The sequence below is a fragment of the Rhinolophus sinicus genome, chromosome 5, assembly GCF_057876585.1.
Source record: "Rhinolophus sinicus isolate RSI-liver-muscle chromosome 5, RSI-T2T, whole genome shotgun sequence".
Lineage (NCBI taxonomy): Eukaryota > Metazoa > Chordata > Mammalia > Chiroptera > Rhinolophidae > Rhinolophus > Rhinolophus sinicus.
The window spans coordinates 12,514,663-12,537,318 of NC_142505.1; the positions used below are offsets into that span (position 1 = coordinate 12,514,663).

General features: G+C 46.5%; 1 protein-coding gene across 4 annotated transcripts in view; it reads right to left on the bottom strand.

The window, feature by feature from the left end:
* The window catches only part of MYRIP (myosin VIIA and Rab interacting protein), a 224,954-nt gene that overhangs the window by 13,061 nt on the left and 189,237 nt on the right, over window positions 1–22,656 (bottom strand). For 3 of the 4 annotated variants that reach the window (XM_019727578.3, XM_019727576.3, XM_074312580.2), the window contains 3 exons: window positions 18,189–18,428; window positions 13,156–13,218; window positions 2,905–3,099 (listed from right to left, as the gene is read on the bottom strand). In XM_019727578.3, coding sequence (XP_019583137.3) covers window positions 2,905–3,099; window positions 13,156–13,218; window positions 18,189–18,428 — 498 coding nt within the window. The remainder of the gene's footprint in view (window positions 1–2,904; window positions 3,100–13,155; window positions 13,219–18,188; window positions 18,429–22,656) is intronic. The other variant, XM_019727577.3, reaches the window with a different exon arrangement.

Consider the following 22,656-nt stretch of genomic DNA (forward strand, 5'->3'; position numbering starts at 1 on the left):
TGCTCCTCCCACTGCTACTCTCTGGGTGCTGCCGCGTCCCTTAACCTTGTCCACACCTCAGCTAACCATCCTTTCCTGAAATTCCTCACCTAGCCAGACCCCAACAGGTCCAACAGAATCCTACGCTTCACAGCTCTCAGCAAGAGCATCACCAAGAGACCCAGGCATTCAATCCAAGGAACTGGGTCCCCATTGTGTGTGCAGGGGAGGCTGGGTCTGGCCCGCGGTCCCCCCTCCCCCCACATCTTTCCAGGACACAAGAGCTCCAGCAGCAGGTGAGACGCATCAAACCCGAGAGACTAAGGGAATTCTGAAACCCCCATGCCTTCCTCTAATTAAGTGGATGAACAAGGCAGTTTATGAAAACAGGGGATTCAACATATGAATGTGACATTTTTATCTCATGTAGCTCTGAAGCCTTCAGAGGTATTTTTAAAGGCGAAACATTCTCAAGCAAATGTTCTCTTTCATCTCAGTCCTGATCTGCAGTAGCCGATGTTCTGAAGGCGAGAAAAAGTGTCGCCATTTCTATTTCTGACGGTCCCTGGTTCCAGCACAAAGGAGAAAGGCAGCGGAGGAATGAGCAGCAGAACAGACAGACAAAAGGCACGGTTTAATTAAATCAGCTGCAACCAGAGGCCAGCTGAAGAATCGGCCGTGCCCTTCTCCCGCCACTCAAATGAATTCCATCCTGGAAACCACAGAGCGAAGCCACCTGCCCAGGCTCTGTGATCTGGTGAACTAAAGAGATAAAGAGAAGAGTCACCCCTTCTCTGACTCAAAAATCCACAGACTTCAAAGGAACATAGATGGAGTTTCTCCTGAGGTGAAACTTGAAAAGCTGGAGCGGGGGAAGGGAAGGAGGAAGAAGATGGTCAACTCTTGGGGGACAGGGGAAGCATCTCAGAGGTGATGGACAGGGGTGCAGTGAGTGACAAACCCCAGCGGCCTTTCAGCATGTGTCCCCACTGGGGTTAGTGACATTTTGAATCAGTGGGTTAAGTGGATGTATTTCAAACTGAAAGTGTTAACAAACCCAAGAAAAGAAACATATTGTACAATCAAAGGCTCTTACAAAATGAACACTGGACAAGGCCGTTTTTCAACATGCTCTTTTCGGGGGGTGGGGAGAGAAAGGCATGCTTTCTTTGCTTTCAGTGCGTGTGCCATGAGAACTGACCGCTGTCATTTAAATTTGCGTTACTTCACACATTGTTAGTTTTTTTGGATATCATACTTTGTAAAAAAACAAAAACAAAAACAAAAACAAAAACCAGCATCCCATTCCTGGGGAACCGTATCTTTATCTTAACCTTTTCAATTCTGCGTGGGGCCATTTTCAGACTATCAGCTCTGAAAGAACTGTGTTATGACATACTTAAGGGACACAGACCCTGCACGTTAGAAGTAAAACATGTCTTCCTTTAAAAAAAAGCACTTCATTCATCCGATGTGACCACACATCAGGTAAGCGTTCTTTGAGCACCTCCTCTGTGTCAGGTTCTGGCCACGGCTACAGATAGGGAAGCCGCAGGCCCTGTGCTGCAGGAATTTATGACTTTGGTTCCCAACCTGGGGGGAACTGTGCCCCTGTCTCCCCACAGCGTCCCCCTCCAACATCTGACAAGGTCTGGAGACATTTTTTTCATTGGCAGAATTAGGAGAGTGCTGTTCCTGGCATCTAGTGTTGGGTAGAGACCAGCAGTGCTGCTAAATGTCCTACAATCTACAGGACAGCCCTTCATAGCACAGAATCACCTAACCCTAAATGTCAGTGGTGCAGATCTAAGGGGAGCCAGAACAGAAAGGACGGCAAAGTGAGGTGAGAGGTCAGTCAGACATATGTTTAGGTTTAATGGGGATCCAAAGGGAGAGACTCTTCAACTTTTAAAGTGAGAGAAATACTGACTTTTTAAAAAACTTCAAGTCATTTTGATGTGTTGTTTCAACTTTTAGCAAATATTTCCTCTAATAACAGTTCCTGATTTCTGAGAATGGCATTCATTAGAGCGACCCCCAAATCAGGGTTTATTCTGCTGGGTCTGAAAAGATAGAATCGCCTGACTTGATTTAATACAGTTTTGTGGGCAGGACTATGCCAACTGGAGATGGTGACGATGGCCCAAGTGGCTAATGTCCACACCGCTCTGTGTCACCTGTGGGCTGCGTTGTTGGAAAATTCTCATAGGATCTTTATGGATACACGTAACGATGGTTGCGGATATTTATATGTAAGATTCTATTACATTCTTTTTTTTCTCACAAGTCAGAAGGCTAGAAAACTCTACTACCAGAGGTCATATCTATGAAGCGGGGCAGACCAGCTGTAGGAACCTCTGTTCTATGGGCAACCACCCTCATTTCCTACCGTGGCATTGGTGATGTTTCACCTGGATCCCCACAGACCCTGGTTATAGCTTCTGTATACTCACCTCCCTGTACCCCACCCCCCAAGCTTCAGTGTGTTCCCAACAGCTCAAATCTATACAGAAGACTGCCGTTGGGCCCCTGTAGACACCCTGCTTGCATGCAGACAGCCTGAGGTGCCTGCTGGCTGGGGGAAGGGCCAGCAGGACAACTCTGAGATGCAGCTTATATTCCAGAGCTCCCTGCAGGATCAGGTCGAAAGTACTCTTTGTCTAAGATCATGCCTTTGTCTCATTTCCTCCGTCTCCCTTTCTTTCCCCACTCCCTTACCAGCCACCCCTGGGAACACTTCCCTAATAAATCACTTGCACACAAACCCTCATCTCAGGATCTGCTTCTGGGAACCCAGCCTAAGACCCTTCCCGAGAATGTATTTGTTAGGGTGGTGGTATGTCTGTGACCTTGTACTCTGTGTGATGTGTTATGACTGCATCCGCTGCTTCTTGCACGTTTGCTCTAGATGGGGCGCTGACTTACGTTTTCTTCCAGGGAAGTCAGCTGCTCATCCAGTCTCACTTGGTCTGTCCCAAGGGGAAATGTCCCTTTCTCTCTGTCAGGTAGGACAGGTGGGAACTGCCAGGGCCCTGTAGACTCTGCTATCAACTCCTCCGTGGCATTGATGACTTTCAGCACTTCTGTGGAGATGTTGCAGAGAGAAACAGCAGAAAACTTCTGTTTGGTCCAATAACAGAAGGAGACAGAAGACAAGAACAGCACATTAACCAAGACATGGAAATTCTACATCGTCAGGGTGCTCATCGTGGGATCACTTCCATGATAACACACACACACATCAATGAGCTGAAGGAATGAGAAGGCAAACACAGCAGGGGAAACTCAGAGGTGGCCAGATTTGACTTGGCCTAGATTCCGTGACTCACACTGAATTATTTCAGATGCTTAGGGAGGGAGGAAGGAGAGGTCAAGGGGAAGCTACTGTGTCCTCTGCCCACTGCTGAGAGTTTTATATCCAGCACCTCGTTTTCTGGATGGTATTCTACTTCTTTAATGGAGCTTCAGACACAGGCGATGTCAAACCACATCCATGCCGTGGACCAGTGGGTAGTTTTCTGGACTGCGAGTTAGGAGACCTGGGTTCTGGATCTGGCTCTAACTCCATCTAGTTACGGGACCTTGGCCAAGCTACTTCCCATTTCTGTAACTCAGTTTGGTCGTCTGTACAATGAGAGTATTGGAAAAGAGTTTCTCTGCAGTGCCTTGGTAGCCACTGTGCGTTAGCTCACACACACCTATTCTCAGGCCCGTTCTTCCTTGCTGTCCTCTGCCATAGATGCTGAACAGAAAAATACTCTATTTTCCCGCCTCCCTTGCTGCTAGCGGCAGTCATGTGACGTAGTTCTGACCAGTGAGACTGAAGGGAAAGCCTACTGAGGGGTTTCCAGAAAAGTTTTTGTTTTCCTACCAGGTGAATAGATACAGCTGATGCTCCTCCCCTTCCCTTCCTCTTCCTTCCTTGATTATAGATGTGCAGTTATGACAAAAGTGAGGGTGAATACCAAAATTCGGAGTCAGGTGGATCAGAAAGACTGAAGGGGCCTGTGCCCAGATAGCTCAACCAGTGGATCAACTCAACCACTGTGAGTTACCACCTGCCTCTGAACATCTTGTTACATGAGAAAAATAATTCCCTATCTGTTGAAGCCACTGCTGGCCAAGTTTTCTGCTCTTTGTGGCTGAACATATTCCTAACTGACACAAGTCACTTCTAGCTTTTACATTCATTCATGGCTCAAAATTACAATTAGTCCAGATCTGGGCATAGGTCATTAATGGAGCAGAAGGTCTTCAACCATAAAGAATTATCTGCATCTCTGAGTTCATCTGAGCATATATAGCACCAACCAATACGCTGAAGATCAATGTTGCTTGGCAGTAATGATTTCCATCTACAATCAATTTTATTTACCTCATCACAGGGTTTATAAATTGGAAGTCAAATATTGCCCACACGCATATTTTTTGTTTGTTTTGTTGTTTGTTTTGACCAGTAAAATGTTTCAAGAAAACACAGAATTTGAATGCCTTTGGTACTGGGCTAACATATTAATGACAGCTATGGTTTGATTTTGCAAAGTTTGTTTCTCCAAGTAGATTCTGCTGTAGGTTTTATCTCACTTGAGGATGTTGTCTATAGCCCTCCCACTTCACTAGGGAATCAAAGTGTCTAAGTGACAAGTCAGTGACTGCATCCAACAGCCTAGAAGCTGGCTCTGGGCTTCCATGCTGAGGCACATGGTCTCATACCTGTCAATCCATCCCAAGGTTAGGGCACACGTGCTCAGTGGGCTCCTCTCCAGCCTATGTCACAACAGCTGTTTGACTGACCCAACAGTTTTACTCCTTTTGATTCAAGGGACTTTGTTACAAACCAAAAGAAAAAAAGTGGGGGGGTTGGGATATCAGTAGAAGGGGGTGAAGGGAAGGTGACACAGACCCACCCGAACAAGGGCAGTGTCCAAGGGAGCAGCCAGGGCCAACTCTTCACCATGGGAAAAACTTTCAAAGGCTGTCCTCCACTATCCAGGACCCTGGGTCTCGACATGGCAGATTTTGGAGATGAATTGGGTTCAAAATGATGGGCATGAAACAGTTACCACTGGTTGCTTACGTCTATTTTAGAAAAGGCTATGTTTTACATGTGAAAGCAGATTTGTTACCCTTCTTTTAATAAATAAAGCATGTATTAGAAAGTCTGCCCCTTATTTGGTAGAAGAGGTGCCCTTGTACCTCTTTTGAAAAGAAAGACGTAAGACTAAGCAATTCAGAAAAAAAAAAAAAAAAAGGGCGGGAGGGAATCACAATGCAATGGGAGGGAAAGTGTGAACATCACACTAACTTCCAGTTAATCCAGGGGCATTAACAGGCCAAGGTTATTAATGGGAGGACTCAGAAGGTGCGTCTCTGCGTCCTGAGTCTAGCTGAACATATGCTATCTAAACAACAAGTTGGACGTTGATGTTGCTTGGTAGTCATTGTTCCATTCAATCCATAAATAGCCTTGTTTATTCAATGATAGGAGTTGCAAGCTGGAAGCCAAACATTGCCCAGAGGCATGCATTTCTGATAAGAGTGCCAGCTGTGGGATACACATGTCCCAGTTTTCTATGGGCCCCACCATTCATTCTACATACTTTATTGGGGGTCCATAGCGTTCAGGCTTTGCTCCAGGTACTGGGACAAGCAGTGGACAATGATAAAGTCCCTGCCCTCATGGCATGCCTTTAGCCCTACCCCAGCCACCTGATGTGGTGACACTTTCCTGGCCCCTGAAGTCATTTGCATTTGCCATTGAGTCTATTGAGAGAGCACCACAGCTTCTCTGTGCTCTGTGGTCTGGTTCAAGGTCTGGATCACTTCAGAAGGGAACTAACCTCCAGCTGGGGGAAGTGGTTGAAAAATAATTACGTGAAAACTGGACAAGATGTGTCTGTCTGGTGGGTGCCCCAGTCTTGCTCTCTACTGGAAAATACAAACTGGAATCCACAAGCACTTGTAGGGGATCACGTGTTTCTTGTCTGTGACACAGACGTGGGCTCAGACGTGGGGGCGGGAGCCGACACAGCACCCACCAGAAGTGAAGATAACTGGGATTTAGTTAGCTCACCTCTCTGTTCCTTGTTTACTCACTGGCCCAATAACAGAGATTAGATCTGTTACAGGGCCACCACTGATTTGTTATGCAAATGGCCAGTTCCCTGCCCAATCTAGATTTAAAAGTACAAAGCACCTTCTACAGTTTATGTTAAATAAAGCTGCATGTGGCACTGGACGGGGTATTCAGATGAAAAGCTGGTGGGGACTCATGGGTGCTGTGTGTGGGGCACAAATGAAAAGCTAAGGCTCCTTTCTGCTTTATAGCTCACAGCCCTGGAGGCACGCGCTGAATGGCACAAACGAGCACGATTTGAGAGCCAGCCAGAGCTATTACAGTAGCTGACATTACTCCAGATATTAATTACAAGACGGATCACATGCGACAGTTTCATGGTATCAAATAAGGGAAAGATGAAAGTGTGGAGCAAATCAGCTGCCAGGAAGGTTGGGCTCCAACACTGTGGCCAAGGGCCCTACAGACAACGGACCGGCCATGGCTGGGAGTCCACGCAGTAACCAAATCCAACCTGCTAGTGAGCACAGAAATACAAATTAAACAACCGCTTTTATCAAGTGCCAGACACAATCGCAACTCCCTTTAAAAATGGCCAGTGTCTGCCAGTGGGACTTCACTTGGGGGGCCCATGCTTCCAGCTGGTGGCCCAGCAGGGGACGTGTTTGCTCCTCAGTCTCCCCACCACTGACGGTCACCCTCAGTGAGTGACCTGAGTATCCCCTTCTAGGGCTCAGTCTGTGTCCCAGCCCCACGTGGAAGATCACATCCAGAACGTCAACTTCACCACCACTGGGACTGAGGTTAACAGGCCAGCACTCAGGGTACAGAGGTGAGAAGAAGCACCCATTGTTTACCCCTGGCGGAAGGGGGTGTTCTCCATCACTTACCACCAAGGCAGTGAAACAAGCACCTACCTCAGGAAAGACTCATGCTTCCTGCCTGAGTCTAACCAACAATGGGACCAATGCAGACCTGTAAGAAAGGGAGGGACCACTCCGAGGTCGGGGCCCTGCCACAGTGGCCACTTCAACGGACCCAAGAAAGAAGAAGACCTGGTCAGGACCCAAGTTGTATATGCAAGCTGCATCATTTGTTTCTTTCTGGGGACTGCAGGGCAGAGCAAGACTGCTTTCCTTTTGTCTCACTGCTCACAAAGTTTAGCCTTAGCAATCTCTGCATTCTGTCCCCAGGCATATTCTCTTCCTATTAAACAAGTTGCTAGAAAACAAAATCGCCCTCTATTTACTCTTCCTTATAAACTGTTTTCCAGAGACATGCAGAATGCAAAGGGTTGCCTGGAGGAGTCTACAGAACTCTAAAGAAGAAAGTAGTTGCACTTTCAACACCAAATAGATCTATTTATTAGCAATTCTTGCAAATTCTCCTGTGATTTCCCCACCAACACTGTTCATTTCAAAGTTTCGTGTGGGACAAAGAAATGCCAGCTCATTTCGAGCTGGAATAAACAGGAATATTGCTTACCAGAATGGCTCGGGCTTGTGAACGTGTGAGCAGCAGGGCTCATTAGGTGCCTGGCTGAATAGAAAGGGAATATTTTGGGGCAACAGAGGGCTGGTTCCAGCCCCAGCCCCACCCTTGGGCGTGCACACCTGCTGTGTCAGCTGGGCCAAAACACATCTGGTGTCTGGCTGTGTGTGATGGCCTGGGGTGGCCACAGAGGCCTGGGGTAATTACTTATGAGACTTGATATACGTCTTGATGTGCTATACTCTAACGCAACACAACGTGGGAAAAAGCGCTGAGTAGTAAATGATGTGGACAGGTATCTGGGGCAGAACAAAGGCTGGTCCTCGCTCCACCTTGGACACTGTTCTGATGTGTACTCATAACAACAGCTAAAAGGCTAGACAGGTGGAAGCTGAAGGGACACTGCCACGAGGATTTTTGTGGGGTACAGAGGCAGGCTATATGCTTTGAGGCCCCGGGGCCAATCTTCAAAACAGGGAGGGGCTGTGGCAAGGGGACTGCCACTTTGCAGGATCTGACAAAGGGCCTCCTTCCCCTTGGGCGCAGCGGGCCTGACGTCTGGGCCCCACCACTTTTTTAGGGGCCCATGAACATCTTTTAATTTCTTTTAAAACTGGAAGGAAAAGAAATGAAATCTTAGGTCCAGGAACATGTTTTAATACCTAATGTTAATATATGAATCTTAATGCCAACTTGGTTGCAAGATATGCTTTTTCTCTTACTGTAGCCCAGGGCGTGCAGAGGATGACAAATGGGAAAACGGAGGCAGGCCCGGAATGCCCAGCTCAGCAGCTTGAGTGTTGCACTGCTGGCGAGCAGGCATCACTGCGGGCGCGTGCTGCTCGTTATCAGAGCCGTCGTTTACTGAGCGCTGACCGTGTGCCAGGCTCTGGGGTAAGCACTTTATTTGCCTCACCTCATGTAACCCTCCTCACCGCCCTATGATGCAGGCATTAGGACCACTCTGTCTCACAGGTGAGGAACGAAGGCTCAGAGAGGTGATGGGGTTTGGCCTGAAGGAGCCGGGATTTGGACCCAGGGCCACCCGATTTCAAAACCCAGACTCTTAACACGCCAGCCTGAGGGGCTTATGCTTTAGAAACGTAGTTCTGACTGCCAGACGGAGAGATTTAGGGCTGGGAGAATCAGAGGCAGAGAAAAGCACAGGAAATGATCGCTACAACTTGAATCAAAGGTCACAAGGGCCTGAGGTGGGGTGTCTGCCATGGGAATAAAAGGACGAAAGGCACAATATTCTGGAAAGAGAACCGAGAACACTGTGGCTATGGGGGGAAGAAGGGGGAGATGGAAAGACGCTGCTGTGCTTTCCAGCTGAGCGCTCTGGAAGAAACTGGTACCATTAAAGGAGATTTAAAAGCCAGGAGAGGATGAAAGTTTCATTAGGCTTTTGAAATAAGGAAACATATAATATTTCAAAGATCTTTCTCATAACCCAAGAGACTGAGCAATTGCCAAATGCCCAAATGGGGTAACTTCCAAGTCATGTGTTTAGTCTTTATCTGGAATCCATTATTTCTGATGTCAGGTTTCGCGAGTGGGTTTGGAGGAGACACAACCTTCATGGTTGGCTTTCGTAAAAACAAGACAGTGTGGGGGCCTGCAGTTCTCCTTTCAGACGTGTGGTAAATGAAACGTTCTTTAGGGGCCGAGGAGGAGACAGGGGACATCCCATGTAACAGAAAGAAGTTTCACAGGGGTCATCTGAAGACCTGTTAGGACACAAAGGGGTGGCCTGCGTGGAGGAATTCCAGGCAGAGTAGAAAAGTCTGTTGGCTGTTCAAGTTGCACAAAACACATAGGAGGCCTCACCTTCTGCCCAGCTCACCGCTGCTCCACAGATCCCTTTAGGGAAAGAGGAGAAGAGAGAAAGAAGCCCGTTCAAAGTCAGTGTGGGTGCTTCCTATGCCAGCTACGCCTCTAGGCTTCTCACAATTTCATGTAACCCTCACAACCACCTGGCATGGTTTTCATCCCCTCTTTAGAGAGGAAGAAACCATGTTTGGTGAAGAAGATGCTGAGCAGGGCTGTGAGCCCAGAGACTCTGGTCTCCAAAGTCCACGTTCTTTCCCACCTGTCACATCACCTTCTCCACATGTATGATTCCCGAGACCCAATGGATTGTAGAAAGTGAGGATGGACTAGAATCACACTGAATGAGCAGGTCCGTGAACAATCAGTCGGTCAGTGAGAGGAGGGCCTAATACGGGAAGTCCTCAGGTTGTCGTAACACCAGTCAGAATGAGCTCGTTGAGTTGGCACACCAACAGCCCAGCCACACGCTGGAGCTTGAGATCTCCTGAGGGACAAGCTCCTTTCTATGCCTCTCTGAGCCTCCCTGGGCGTGAGCCACCAACGACAATGCAAGTGAAAAAGAATGGGGTCTGTAAGAAAATCTGCTCTGCGTGGGACCCAGACGTCACAGTCTGCCCATTACTTTTCGGTCCCATGTTACAGATGCTGCCTTGGCTTTATGAAATGCTTCTATCAAACCACCAGAGCAAGCAAGGAAACTTGTCCAAATGCCCTGATTTCTTGTATTTTTTTTTTTTTTTTTTCAAACGTAAGAAATGAAACTCCATATGTCCTCCTAAATAGTTGACAGAAATCTGCTAGGAAAATTCAGTGCAAATATGTTTTAGCTCTCGTGAAACATAAGGCGTTCCGGCACGGCCTCTACAACCCATCAAAATACATTCTCCACCAACAGATTTGTGTCCCTGAAGAGTGACTTGATGAAAGAGGACGGCACAGAAGTTCGGAAAGAAATTGGAGCATGAACCTAATAAATTAGCACATGTAACAAACTGACACAACGAAGCACGACGGAGATTGGAGAACTGACCTCTAGGAGTGCTTCCTGAAAGCATCTAGGTTTTGATGGTCAAACCATTTAGGAAAGAAATAAGATTTTCTTTTTTTTAATGGTGATTACAGAAATAAAAATTTTTAAATGTGCTACTTGCAGTGTAGTTCCAGAATTAAACCCACTACTAGTTTGTCTGTTTCCCTTGGGTCCTTTTCTTGCCCTTCCTGGGGGGAGTCCCTGTGGCTTGATGTGGGCCACCTGAGCAAGGCCACTTCAGGACCTTTGGCCATTACCTGTGACCAGCCCTCCCTGGCAGGTGTAGCGCACACAGGACTTCCTTTCCTGGCCAAGGAGGTGATCACGGTCATCAATATTTTTCGCTTTTGTATCCTGGCTATTCCTCCAAAAAAATGGTTCCTGATACTGACTGCAAATATTTCCCCACTGCTGGCAGTAACCAGGGCCTCCCCAGGGCACATGTTCAGCTCTGAAGAAACTCAACGAGCCATGAAACCATCTTCCTTGTTCACTAGGAAAGGAAGTGGCACATGGCAGCCAGCGTGATCTTCCTAAATGTGAGGTCCTCCTTGTTCCTTTTCTGCTGAAACTTTCCAGGTGCTTTCTACCTCGCCCAGAATAAAAGCTGAAGTTCTCTGCACGGCCCACATGGCCCTGCTTGCTCCGGCCCCTGCCCTCTCTCCCTTCTCCCACCACTCTACCTTTGGCCACGTTGCTCCAGCCACCCTGGATCTTAAATCTGTTCCTTGAACTTGTCAAGGTCATTTTCACCTTAAGGCTTTGCCTGGGGTTCCTCTGCCTGGTAAGCCTGAGATCTCTGCCTGACTTTTTCCTTTTTGTTCTTCAGGTCTCAGCCAAGAAAGACACTTGGTCAGAAAGGGCCAGACCAGCCAGGACCCCTCCTCCTTCCAACTCGCTGCCATGACTGCCATGCTTACTCTTCTTAGCACTTAGCACTATCTGACATCTTCCCCTGCACGTATTTACATATTTATCAGCTCTCTTCCAACAGAAGGTACATTCCCGAAAGCACGGAACTTTCTTCTCTTATGTCTACTGTTATGTGGCTCGTACAATAGTTCAACCATTATTTGTTGACTAAATGGTAAATGAACAAGGATTGTGGCAGCACGTCTCCCACAGGAAGTCAGGTAAGTCTTTATTGTCTCCTGTAAGTATCACTTGGCCTACAAACCAGGAAGGTCCATCTGTTCCTCCATTGGCATGAAAATTAAGCACCTTCCCCTCTAGCCACATTCTCCCCTCCCCAAAGGAACAAGTGAATATTTGTTCCAGCACTATTTATTAGGAAGTGATCTCTTCACAACTAGAGGTGAGAGGTGGGTAGAAATCATTAAGATAAATCATGAGTTAAATTTTAGTATATTCTAGGCTATCCTCTGGACTATCTCATTGTATCTTAAATCAATATTCACAAATTACTGTGCCTTTAAAGACATAATGTGATATCTTAATAGCTAGGCCCTCTTCATTCCTCTTTTATTTTTTTCTAAACATTTCTAAATTATTCTTGATTTTATTCTATCAGATAATTTCAAAAATCCTTTTGGAAAGTTAAAAAAAAATCCCGTTTGGATTTTGATTTGAATTCCATTAAATGTCTACTCTAATTTTGGAACAATTCATCCTCCTTACCAGCAAACTGCTACGTTTCTTGGAAATCTGTGGTTTTCTCGTTAAGTTTTAATTTCACATCTTTTGCTCCTATTATGGATGGAATTAATTTCCCCTATATCTCCCTTCCTCCCCCAATCTGGTTTGAGATTCATCTGCAAATTTTAGTTCATGGCAAATTAATGGCTAAACTACAAGCTCCTGACACGGGGAGTTGTAGTGTAAATCCCAGAACCACTTGAGCTGTACTGTGTAATTATGCTGAATGATGTGGATTTATGAATACATCTGATACTAACAGACCTTTCCTTCGAATACAGTGGATGTTTATTTTGCATTTATTTGCATTCAAGGTTGCTATATCCTTTCACTCTCTGTCGCAGGTAAATATTCGTGATCTCTGACCTTACCCAAGTTTTTATTGCTGCTTGGGGATCCTTTCTATCTCTAAACACTGTTTTCTCTCCTATTCTATGCAATAGCCATTTCACACCCTCTCCAAAACGCTGAAACTCTAATTCCATTATCCGCTCACTTTCAGAAGACAAACTTGCCTTTTAGTCCGGAGAGCTAGAGAGAGGAGAGAAAAGCTCGAACATAAAACAAACTTTCTGACATCAAATTCACTCTCTTACTTGTATCTGGACCAATCTGTCTTTGCTATTCCAGTGCCTATGTTCAGATGTTTTCTGGACCTCACCCTCCCCAATTCCCCAAGAGCCCCTTATTGTTGGATATAGTGCTAGATATCCTTGGCTGCTTGTCCAGTTTTCCCTTAGGATAAATGAGCTACACTGCCTTTCTCTCCTCAAACCACATCTGGCCTATGTCCCGTTCTACTGCTGTGGTGGAGGCAACATCGGTTTTTCCTGGCCTTCAGGTAACACCTGCATTGCACTGGGGTTCTGGACCCTCTTCCTCTCTAGTGCTCAGTCCATCCCTTTCCTAGAGAGGAAGACGTTCTGCTGACGTCCCAGTGACCTAGCAGAGAACCTGGGACTCTGTCTCCTCAGCCAGGTGGCCCCCCTTCCTCCTCCCTGCCCACACAGGACACAGCTGTGGGAATGCATGAAGCCGTGACAACATGAGTGAAGCCAGTGACGACACGCGTGCAATGAAACCGCCTCACCTGTTCCAGCACGGTGGCTAAGAGCTGTAGCTCTAAGTGGACAGCTAAAGCTTCTCTGTTTTCCTAGGACAACAGTTAAATAGAAAGTTAGAAGACAGGTGTGAATTCTTCAACAGGCGTACAGGCCGACTGAGATCAGTGTAGTTTGCAAGGTAGAAGTTAGTACCTCACACTACATTCGCTTCAGCACCAACTAAAGATGAAGACACTCTTCTACAATCAAATGCTACCTGGGATGAAAGACATTGAATCCTCTGGGGAATGGGGGGTTATTCTGCAAGGGTGAGATACAGATGGACAATCCTTGATGTTACGTCAACACTGTGATATCAACAAAAAGTTTCTCACAAACACTTGAAACTTCAGAAACCCAAGGTGCTGGGTTTTCTCAGACAACATTCAATAAACCTGTCTCCTTGTCACTGACCAGGATTGTGTTTCCATGTGATCTGATGTTAGTAAATGGGGAGCTGCCATGAGAAGATGAACAAATTCACCTCGAAAGACACTTTAGTTTGGAGAAGTGTCAGTACTTTGATGAGAATTATTCCACGAAACTATAAATATGGGAGACATCAGCTGGTCTGTGACTCCCTTGTGAAAATAAAGCCCAATGACTCAGCGACTTGTGATAATAATAAACAAAGACACTTTAAATAAAATGCTTGCAGGATACTAGATGTACATATTTGACAATATTGTAAGAATTGACTAATTTGCACCTTCAACAAACACTCATGTTCCAAAAGCTTGACACGTAGGACACTGTCTGTCATACAAAGTGTCATAAATGATACTTATGTCAGGAAATAACAACCCATTTAATCTGTGACATATCTAGACCCACGGGATTTTTGAAGCCAGAAGGTACCTTGGGGACCACTGCTCCAAGCCTGGGATGATGAGGGGCTTGTGGGAGATTCAGCTCCTGAATGTGGGCTCCAAACTCTTTGTGCCCCTCTTGTAGGGACACGGGACCTGCATCCCTAGAGGCAAATGGATCTAAGAACCACGTTAGCCAGAGCCATTGGCACGGCCACCTGCCCAGTGGTAGAAGAGAAGCAAGTGCTTGTTCCGGGGCTCCAAGGACCCCATGGTTTGGGAGGCTGACGACTGAGGCTCAATGGAACCAAGCTGACTTAAAGAACAACCATGAACCTTTGGGAATCCAGGTCCCAGGAGGTTACTGGGCTGACCTCAAACTCTACACGCCCATCCTTCAGCTAGTTCAAGTGCAGATGGCAGTGACCATCCTGGAGTCATCACTGGTCTCCCAACACCCAGCCCAAGTGAGCCGACTCCAGAGCCAAGTCTGCCCACAGCAAAGGGCTCCCTCCAGTCAAGAAGAACTATATTTCTAGAATGGTTCTTCTGCTTCTGGACAGGATTCTGAAGCCCTCATTCCTAGGTGGGTTTTCATACCAAGGACACTGAATTGCCACCGATGGCACTGTGTCTATGAGGACATGCATGTTCCTCTGCTTTGGCTCCCAGAGAGCAGGGCCACTGGTGGGGGCAGGAGGGACAGTGACATCTGGTATTAGGCAAAGCCCCTCTTGGTAAGACAAAGGCGACTGGCAGCCATTTAGGCATTGGGATTGTTCCACTGCTAAGTCACAATATCGATGTGAGTATTTGTGAACCTGGACCCTTCTGTTTGGTTACTGTCTCAGTCTGTTTTGTTTTCCCCAGAGGCAGACTCAGAGACAGGGATTTGAGAGCATGTAGTTTAGCTGGGAGGCGAGCCCAGGAAACAGGGGTGGGGGAGCGGGGAAGTGAGGCAGCACAGAGAAAGGAGGCAGTGAAGACTGTCTTATCACTCTGTGTATCAATCGCTGTGGGTGCCGAGAGCTCAGTCTGCTCAGTGTGCAGCTCGTGTCCCAGGGTCACCACCCAACAGGGACACCGGAGCTGGAGTATGTACACTCTTCCCATCAGTCACTGGTGAGGGCTGCTCCCGGGGAGTTGAGTTCTCTCACACCCAGCCTGCCTTCTGCTGTCCAAGGAGCCCCTGCCCGCTGCCTCAGGCAGTTGGACTTTGGGCCAGTGCATGACCACGGTAAACAGAGAAGGTGAGCACTGACAGCTTCTGGGACAGCCATGCGTTCAGATCCACTCCCCAACTGTAGTGTGTGCGCGTGCGTGTGAGTGTACAAACTAGTTGTGCTTGGATCAGGGGGAAGTTACGGTTATTCTGATCCTGACCATGGGAACCTGGGGTTTCTGATGCACTGTCTTCCCATTGCATCCTGCATAGCGTGACGAAGCACCGAATGGGCTTCCAGACCTATGGCTCGGCACTGCCAGTGTGGACTGGGAACATGCACTAGGCTGTTTGGTGCCAGCTGGTGGGTGTTATTTCGTGGCAGGGAAGTTGATTTTCTTTGAGGCTGTTAAAGGAGATACAATTAATATCTGCTGGGCTCCTGCTATACGCTAAGCCCTACGCTGCATAATTCAGTCCTCACAACCCTATCAGGGGTACGATTATCCCTATTTTGCAGATGAGGCTGTGATGTGTTTATTCAATCAACAATGAAGACCAGGGTGGGGCCTTGGGAATCAATTAAAAAACAAGACAGACGTGGGCTTGTCAACATGTTGGGAGCAGCTCCGCTGCCCAGTGGGAAAAGAACTGGAGAAGCTAAGAAGGGCCTGGAGGGATGGGGAGAACAGTTCAGAGGTGGAGGGTAGTGAGCAGGCAAGGAATGGCACTGCTTTGCTCTAAGCAGGGGCAAGGAGTTAAGACGTTAACCAAAGTCCACAGAGTCTGTAAATTGCATGGTTGTGTTGCAAACTCAGTCTAATCCTGAAGCCTATCTCTATGCCCTTCTGATTCTAACTAACGTTCAATATGTAAACCTGAATTTCTGTTTTCCTTTCATCAGAGTAGCCCATGCCTGGAGGAAAATGTACTAATTATCCTTTCTGTTGGCTACATGGATTTTTGCATACAGTAATGGATACCTGGTTGATATTTAATTCATTGATTCATGGTAGGCTGGGGGAAAGATGTGAACTTTGACCCATCTGGGAGTTTGAATAAGAAAAACTTCCTAATTTCCTCCTCAGCAAGGGCTCAGGGCAGGATGGGGGGTTGTCAACGTGCCCAGGATCCGCCCCTCCACCTTCCCCCTGTGGCTCCTCCTTTACTTGTTCACCTTCTGCCCAGGAGAGCACTGCACAGACTGCTGGCTCTGCCTCCAGAAGGTGAGGCCTGCAAGCTGACGGTGGTGGCAGTGTACGACTCATCAGGGCCTGGCATGCCACGGGCACAGCATGAGTTTCTGGAGCCTTGGGACCACCAGGCAGCAAAGCCAGAGGATGCAAGGCCCTTGTAGGAAACAATGTGATACTCTTCAGTTACCACCTGGCTCTCAGCTCTAGCCGACAAATGTGACGGGGCGTGGGTTCAAGTAACAGGGAGGATCAGAGCCCGCTACCATTGAGGAAGTGATGGGTGGGAACCCACATCCCAGGGAGCGGCTGCTTGTGAAGGCCAAGTTCTGCTCTCCAACCCACAGACACGCCAGAGGAAAGACACGGACACTGTCCACAGGCAGGAGGCCTGGCAGATTTACGAGTGAGGACTCCATGTTTATGGAGGGTGGGACGGGAATGAGTGAAAGGCAGAGTCTGAGATGCTGGAGGGCTCAGGGGCTCAGCCATGGAGGACAGTCCCCATGTCCCTGTGGGCCTGCTCCTGACCTGTGGTCATTCTGACATTGGCCTGGCTATGCCACGGTACCCCAACTTGGCTGCTGAGCAGATGAAGGGGCCTCATTCACCTGTGCACATGGGTTGCCAGCAACCTGTTGGCTCCTTTGGCATATTCTCAACACAGGAAAAAACTGATCACAAGTGCAAAGACATCTAGGTTTTTCAAGATAAGATTGTATCTGAGTTACCGAAGAGGCAAGTCATTGTAAAGGAAGGAGCCCATGATTTGAGGCCACGCAGATGTGTGATGCCGCCCCAGCTCTGAAACCTACTAGCTGTGGGCCTTGGGCAAGTTCCTTCATGACTAGCCTCAGTTTCCTCATCTGCACAAAGGGCTGCATCTATTAGGTTGGTGCAAAAGTAATTGCGGTTTAACAGGTTAAAAATAATTGCAAAAACTGTAATTACTTTTGCACTAACCTAATACTTCGATGGATTTATTAAATGAACTAACCAACATGTGCAAAACAGCAGGCACACAGGAGACACTCAACAAATGTTAGTGTCATCCCCTTCCACTGGAGGCAGCTGGGCTGTCCCAACTCTAAAGTGGCCAAGTCTATCAGGAACGTACTTGGAGAAGCTGTAGAGAAGCCAGGTGTGCGTTGGAGGCAGGGACTCGGGAACTCTTTCTGCCAGAGGTTGGGGCTATCGTCTATGGTTTTCAAACAATGTCCCTTGGAACTCAGGGGCTGGCTGGTGGGAGTCAGAGGGGAGGAGGAGGGTGGGGCTGAAGATCAAGTGGCTGGGCTTTGGGGACGTAAGAGCAGCAGTGTTTTTGTCTGTTAATGGGATTCCACATCAGGTTTGTTTGAAAATGGATTCTGAGGCTAAGGCAAATAAACCCAAATCTGGAAACTACAGAGACAAATGATCCAGAGGCTACTTTAACACAAAGACCATGGAATGAAGTTTCATCATTGACTAAAAGTGGGGTGGCTAAATGTTCCCAATCCACAAGCAAAATTCCTCAGGGAGAGGGTGGGGAGGGAAATCACACCGCTCCTTACCAATGAGAGGTCATGGACACTAACATATAGGCTTGAGACCGACGGGCTGTCTGGATGAAGGATAGTAAGTAGGAGATGACAGGTCTTGGAAGATGTCCCCAGGACACACAGTGCTGGTGTCCTGATGGAACCACTCGGCGCCAATCAAGAAGGGTTCTCTTGGGCTCTCTCCAGTGCACAGGGAGGGCCATTTTAGGGAGCTCTTTGGGAGTCATGCACATTTCTGTGCAAATACAGACCCTTTCCCCACTCCACCCCCAGCTGCAGGAGCCAAGCTGTCTGGAGGTGGTTCACGGCCCTTACCTTCTTCAGCTCTTCCTGGACACTCTGGCTGTTGTCTTCAGAGGACAGACTTTCCTTCTGGGTCTCAGACTCTGTCTTGGGTTCGGACTCCTGGTCCTCCCCTGAAGAAGTCTCCTTCTCGCTCATTTTCATTGCTAACTTGAACAGCCTGTTTCTTACTTTTTCCTCCGTGCTGTCTGTGCTGGTCTGCGGGTTTCGAGCCTCACTGCTGAGGTCGGTGTCTGATAAATCACCCGACACCTAAATAAAAACCAGAATCATGAGTTGAGGATGCCTCTGCTGCACTCGTGTTGTTTGCTGTCCCCAACGACCGCCTGTGAAGGATTGCCCAGGAAAGTGACGACTCTCTTACCTGATCTGCTTCCTCTACAGAAGCCTTTCACTTTTTTACTTTCTCAAACACATGCATTTTAACACCTTGTTAAAGGGTTCAGGCAGGCGAGCATCTGTACTTGGAAACATGTTTGAATCCATTCATTGCTTTTCATTCACAAAGTACCGAGCACCCACCATGGGCAGCACTGTGTATACCTGGCCACAGCCCCGCTGTCCCCTAGTGAAGGAGACACACTAAAGCCTTACATACTAACCGTCACTACGGTGAGTGCTCAGAAAGGGGTGGGTGGGAAGCGAGGCTCTGCCAGCCCACTAAGGGGCACTTCCTGGGAGGGGCCGGGGTTCAGGAAGTCTGCCTGGTGGAAGCCATATTTGATTTCAGATTCAAAGTGTAGCAGTTACTCAGCTAAAAGGGAGAGAGCGAAGACCAGGATTCTAGGCAAAGAGCAAAGGTGTTGAGATGGAGCGAGGTCCTTGCACAGAGGGAAGGACTACTGTGAGACAGTCCCTTTGGCAATTACAGTTCCGGCTTAATAATGACATCTCTGGTTCCTACTATCCACTTGGTGAAACTCTCCTAAGCTCCTTCTGCGAGTAGAGCTCTGACCAGGCCTGGAGAACTCCAGGAGGACACGGAGACTCTGACAGTCACTCTATTCTTGGCCTTAGACAGATGTGTGTGGGATGTGAACCAGATAACCCTCAGCATACCATCAGGTCCAATTTTAGCTTTTGAGTTTCCTCTCTGAGCTGTTCGATCTGTTTATAAGGCTTGATATTTCGTGGCTTTTATTCTTTTATGAAGGGCTTCCAAAGAACAAAGAGAAAATTGACTTATATTTTCAATAAAATAAAACTCATTCTAGTTTGCATTTACTATATGGGTTCATTAGGCCTTTTTATAAATCTAAGGTATGTGATGGGATCTTTGTGACCATATTTTCCCTATCTTTTGAAATATTTTGCTATTTCATCATCCTGGGAAATATCTTTCATTATTACTCATCAGTGATTCCCAATTATGCTAAAAGAGACTAAGATAATAAAATAGAAACATAGAATTGCCTACAAGGATGATTCAATAGCGAAATAAATCATCATCACTCTGTCAGCTTTTTGTTCATTGCATCCAGTCGAGAATTCAAAATTTCATAATGGCAAAGAAAAATCTGACAGAGAACAACATTTCATTAGATGACTCAGAAGACGAATTCAAAAGATGGTGAAGTTGATTGTATACGTCAAACCTAAGACTAAGAGTCTTTAGATGATAATGTCTTAGGTGAATTATCTCAAACTCAAGAATCAGTGAGTAAACAGTGTATTCAATAAAGACAAAAGAAAGTGATGGTATTTTCATTTAGTTTCATTTCATTTCATTCAACAGGAAGGACTTCATCACACATTTTACAACAAGAATCCGGACAATCCTGCTTTGCTGAAAAGATGTGTGACAGATTCTTTCATTCTTTATGATGTCTGTGTATCAAATTTGCTTGATACAGTTTGTAATTGGACAAATGCCGAAGAAACCTGCCTACATAAAGATGTTTAGAAGGAAACAGATTATAGAAATGAGAAAAAGAACCACTGGATTAAGAAAACAAAAAGGTCCATTGGAAATGACTGTTTTTTTCTGGTCCTGAGCAAGAATCAATGACGAGGGCCTCATGAGATGTGACCAGTGCTGTCAGCATGCTCGAGAAGGAGGAATTCCTTTGGGGCTACGGGGACGCTCTACAGGAAGAATGGCCTCTGAGAAGATTCCTGAAAGATGAGGACCATTTTAATATGTAGACATGAGGTCAGGCATTCTTGAGGAAGCAGCAGGACCAATAAGACCCAGCATGCATGGAAACTGCTTGATGTAGTTAGAGGAAAAAGGCTTAGAAAGGGAGAGACTGGGGAGCTTGGAGGAAAGAAGAAAACAGGCCTGGGTCAGACCGCAGAGGAATAAGCATCAGCCTAAGGAACTGAGCTTTACCCATCAAACAGTTTGGCTGCTACTGTTGTGGTACAAACTCACACCTGGTAACCAACCTCCTCTTACCATCTTACTCAACAGATTTAACACTGAACTGTTGATTCATCTTAACACGTTGCGTACGGATCACGAGAATCTTCACGAGGGATTTAAACCCCGCCGTACGCAACATGTTAATTCTGGTTGGCTTTTCTTTAGCTTTGGCCTATGTCTCTATCACATGAGAACTCGTGAAGAATTAGCCAATGGTGATTCAGTTCACATTTGGCAAACAAACATTGAGCACCTACTTTCTGCTGGGCTCTGTGCTGGCCACCGAAGCTCAAAAGTGAGAGTGACAAACATTCCTGCGCTGGCAGAATCCACAGCTTGGTGGAGAGAGGAACATCTAACTAGATCATTGTAACACACTGGGTACAACATGTGAGGGTTTGGTGAGACTTTGAGAAGGAAGACTCGCCCAGTTGATTGAAGTGGATGGTGTCACAGAAGAGAAATTGGGATAGGTGATACCTGAGCAGAATCTTTAAGAATGGAACCCTAAAAGTTGTCAGGATACACCTCAAGTTTTACTTAAATTGAAAATTGCATTAATGCTAAATGATGGCCCTAGAGTTCAATAAGGACTTTGGGATCTGATACCCAGGACATGTGATACTGTACACATGGATGGAAGCATCATTATCAAAAGCCATCAGAGCTTCAAACTAACTTAGTAATATTTGGCCGTGTAATATTTATCAAATAGATTAACAAATACTTACATTTCCAAAGAAAAATAGGTACAGTAAGTCCTCACTTAGCGTTGTTGATAGGTTCTTGGGAACTGTGACCTTAAGCAAAGTAACGCATAATGAAACCAATTTTACTGTAGGCTAATTGACATAAATAAGAGGTAAGTTCCTACAGCATGTTTCTGGTCACAAAACCATCATCAAAGAAAGACCCCCAAACACTTCTAATATTAAACATTGAAACAAATGTGAGCTATACATACATTTAAGAAAGATTAATAAAAACAAGATAATTTTTCCCATCCAGTTTTTCTAGTTCAGGGTCACGGGGGGCATCTCCCAGCAGCTCAGGGTACAAGGAGGAAACCCACCCTGGGCAGGACGCCCTTCCATCGCCTCACACGTCCCCACACTCACTCATACTGGGACAATGTAGACACACCAGTTCACCTCAGATGCACATTTTTGGGATGTGGGAGGAAACCAGAGTACCTGGACAAAACCCATGCATGCCTGGGGAGAATGTACAAACTCCACGCAGACTGTCGCCCTGGCTGGGAGTCGATTTTTTTAAATTCTCATCGTTATAATGAAATGACATTGAACAAAACAATGTTGTTCAAAGAATAATCGTTGACTCTCCCCACCAATATTCACCCAGCTTCAATGTTAAGTAAATATAAGATAAATAATCCAGAATGTAAGATAAATGATCATCATAAAACAAACACACACACAACTTCTGAGCCGTCTATTGTGGTGGGAGGGCTTTTTAAGCATCCAAAGATAAGCCTAACTTCTAAGCCTTCTTAATCCTGCTCTACTTTATGGCCACTTAGAAAATGTATTTCCCCCCAAACCTGCAAGTAGGTAGAGGGAAGAACTAGCCACAGTGACAAGCTACATCTAGGAGGTATGGCCATGAAATGTAAAGCCCTAGGGTGGAGACTATAAAAGCCATGTAGTGGTTTTTGTTGTTTTCCATTCATTCATTCACTCATTTATTCAACATACGCATGTTCAGTACTGCAGCTAGTTCTTAGCCATCTGTTCAAAGACACAGAGCAAGACAACGGAGTAGGAAAAACTCCTATCTTAAGCGAGCAGAGGAGAAATGACTTGAGTATGCTAGATATTGGCAAAGAACAGGGTGGGGAAAGCATTATCCTCGTTCAAGAATGACTCAGAAAAGGTTCACATGAACCTATGGAAAAATACTGCAGAGCAAAAAAGCAAAAGTTAGCTTAAACACATCACACAAATTTTGCTAACAACCAGGACCCCATGTCTGATCGCAGTTTCGCATTTTCATTAGGCGGTAATAAAACACAGAGTCAATAGAGAGGAGTAGAACATTACAAGGGACGCGCACCCAGACTAAAAGACTAAAGGATGAGACGAAAAGGGGAGATGG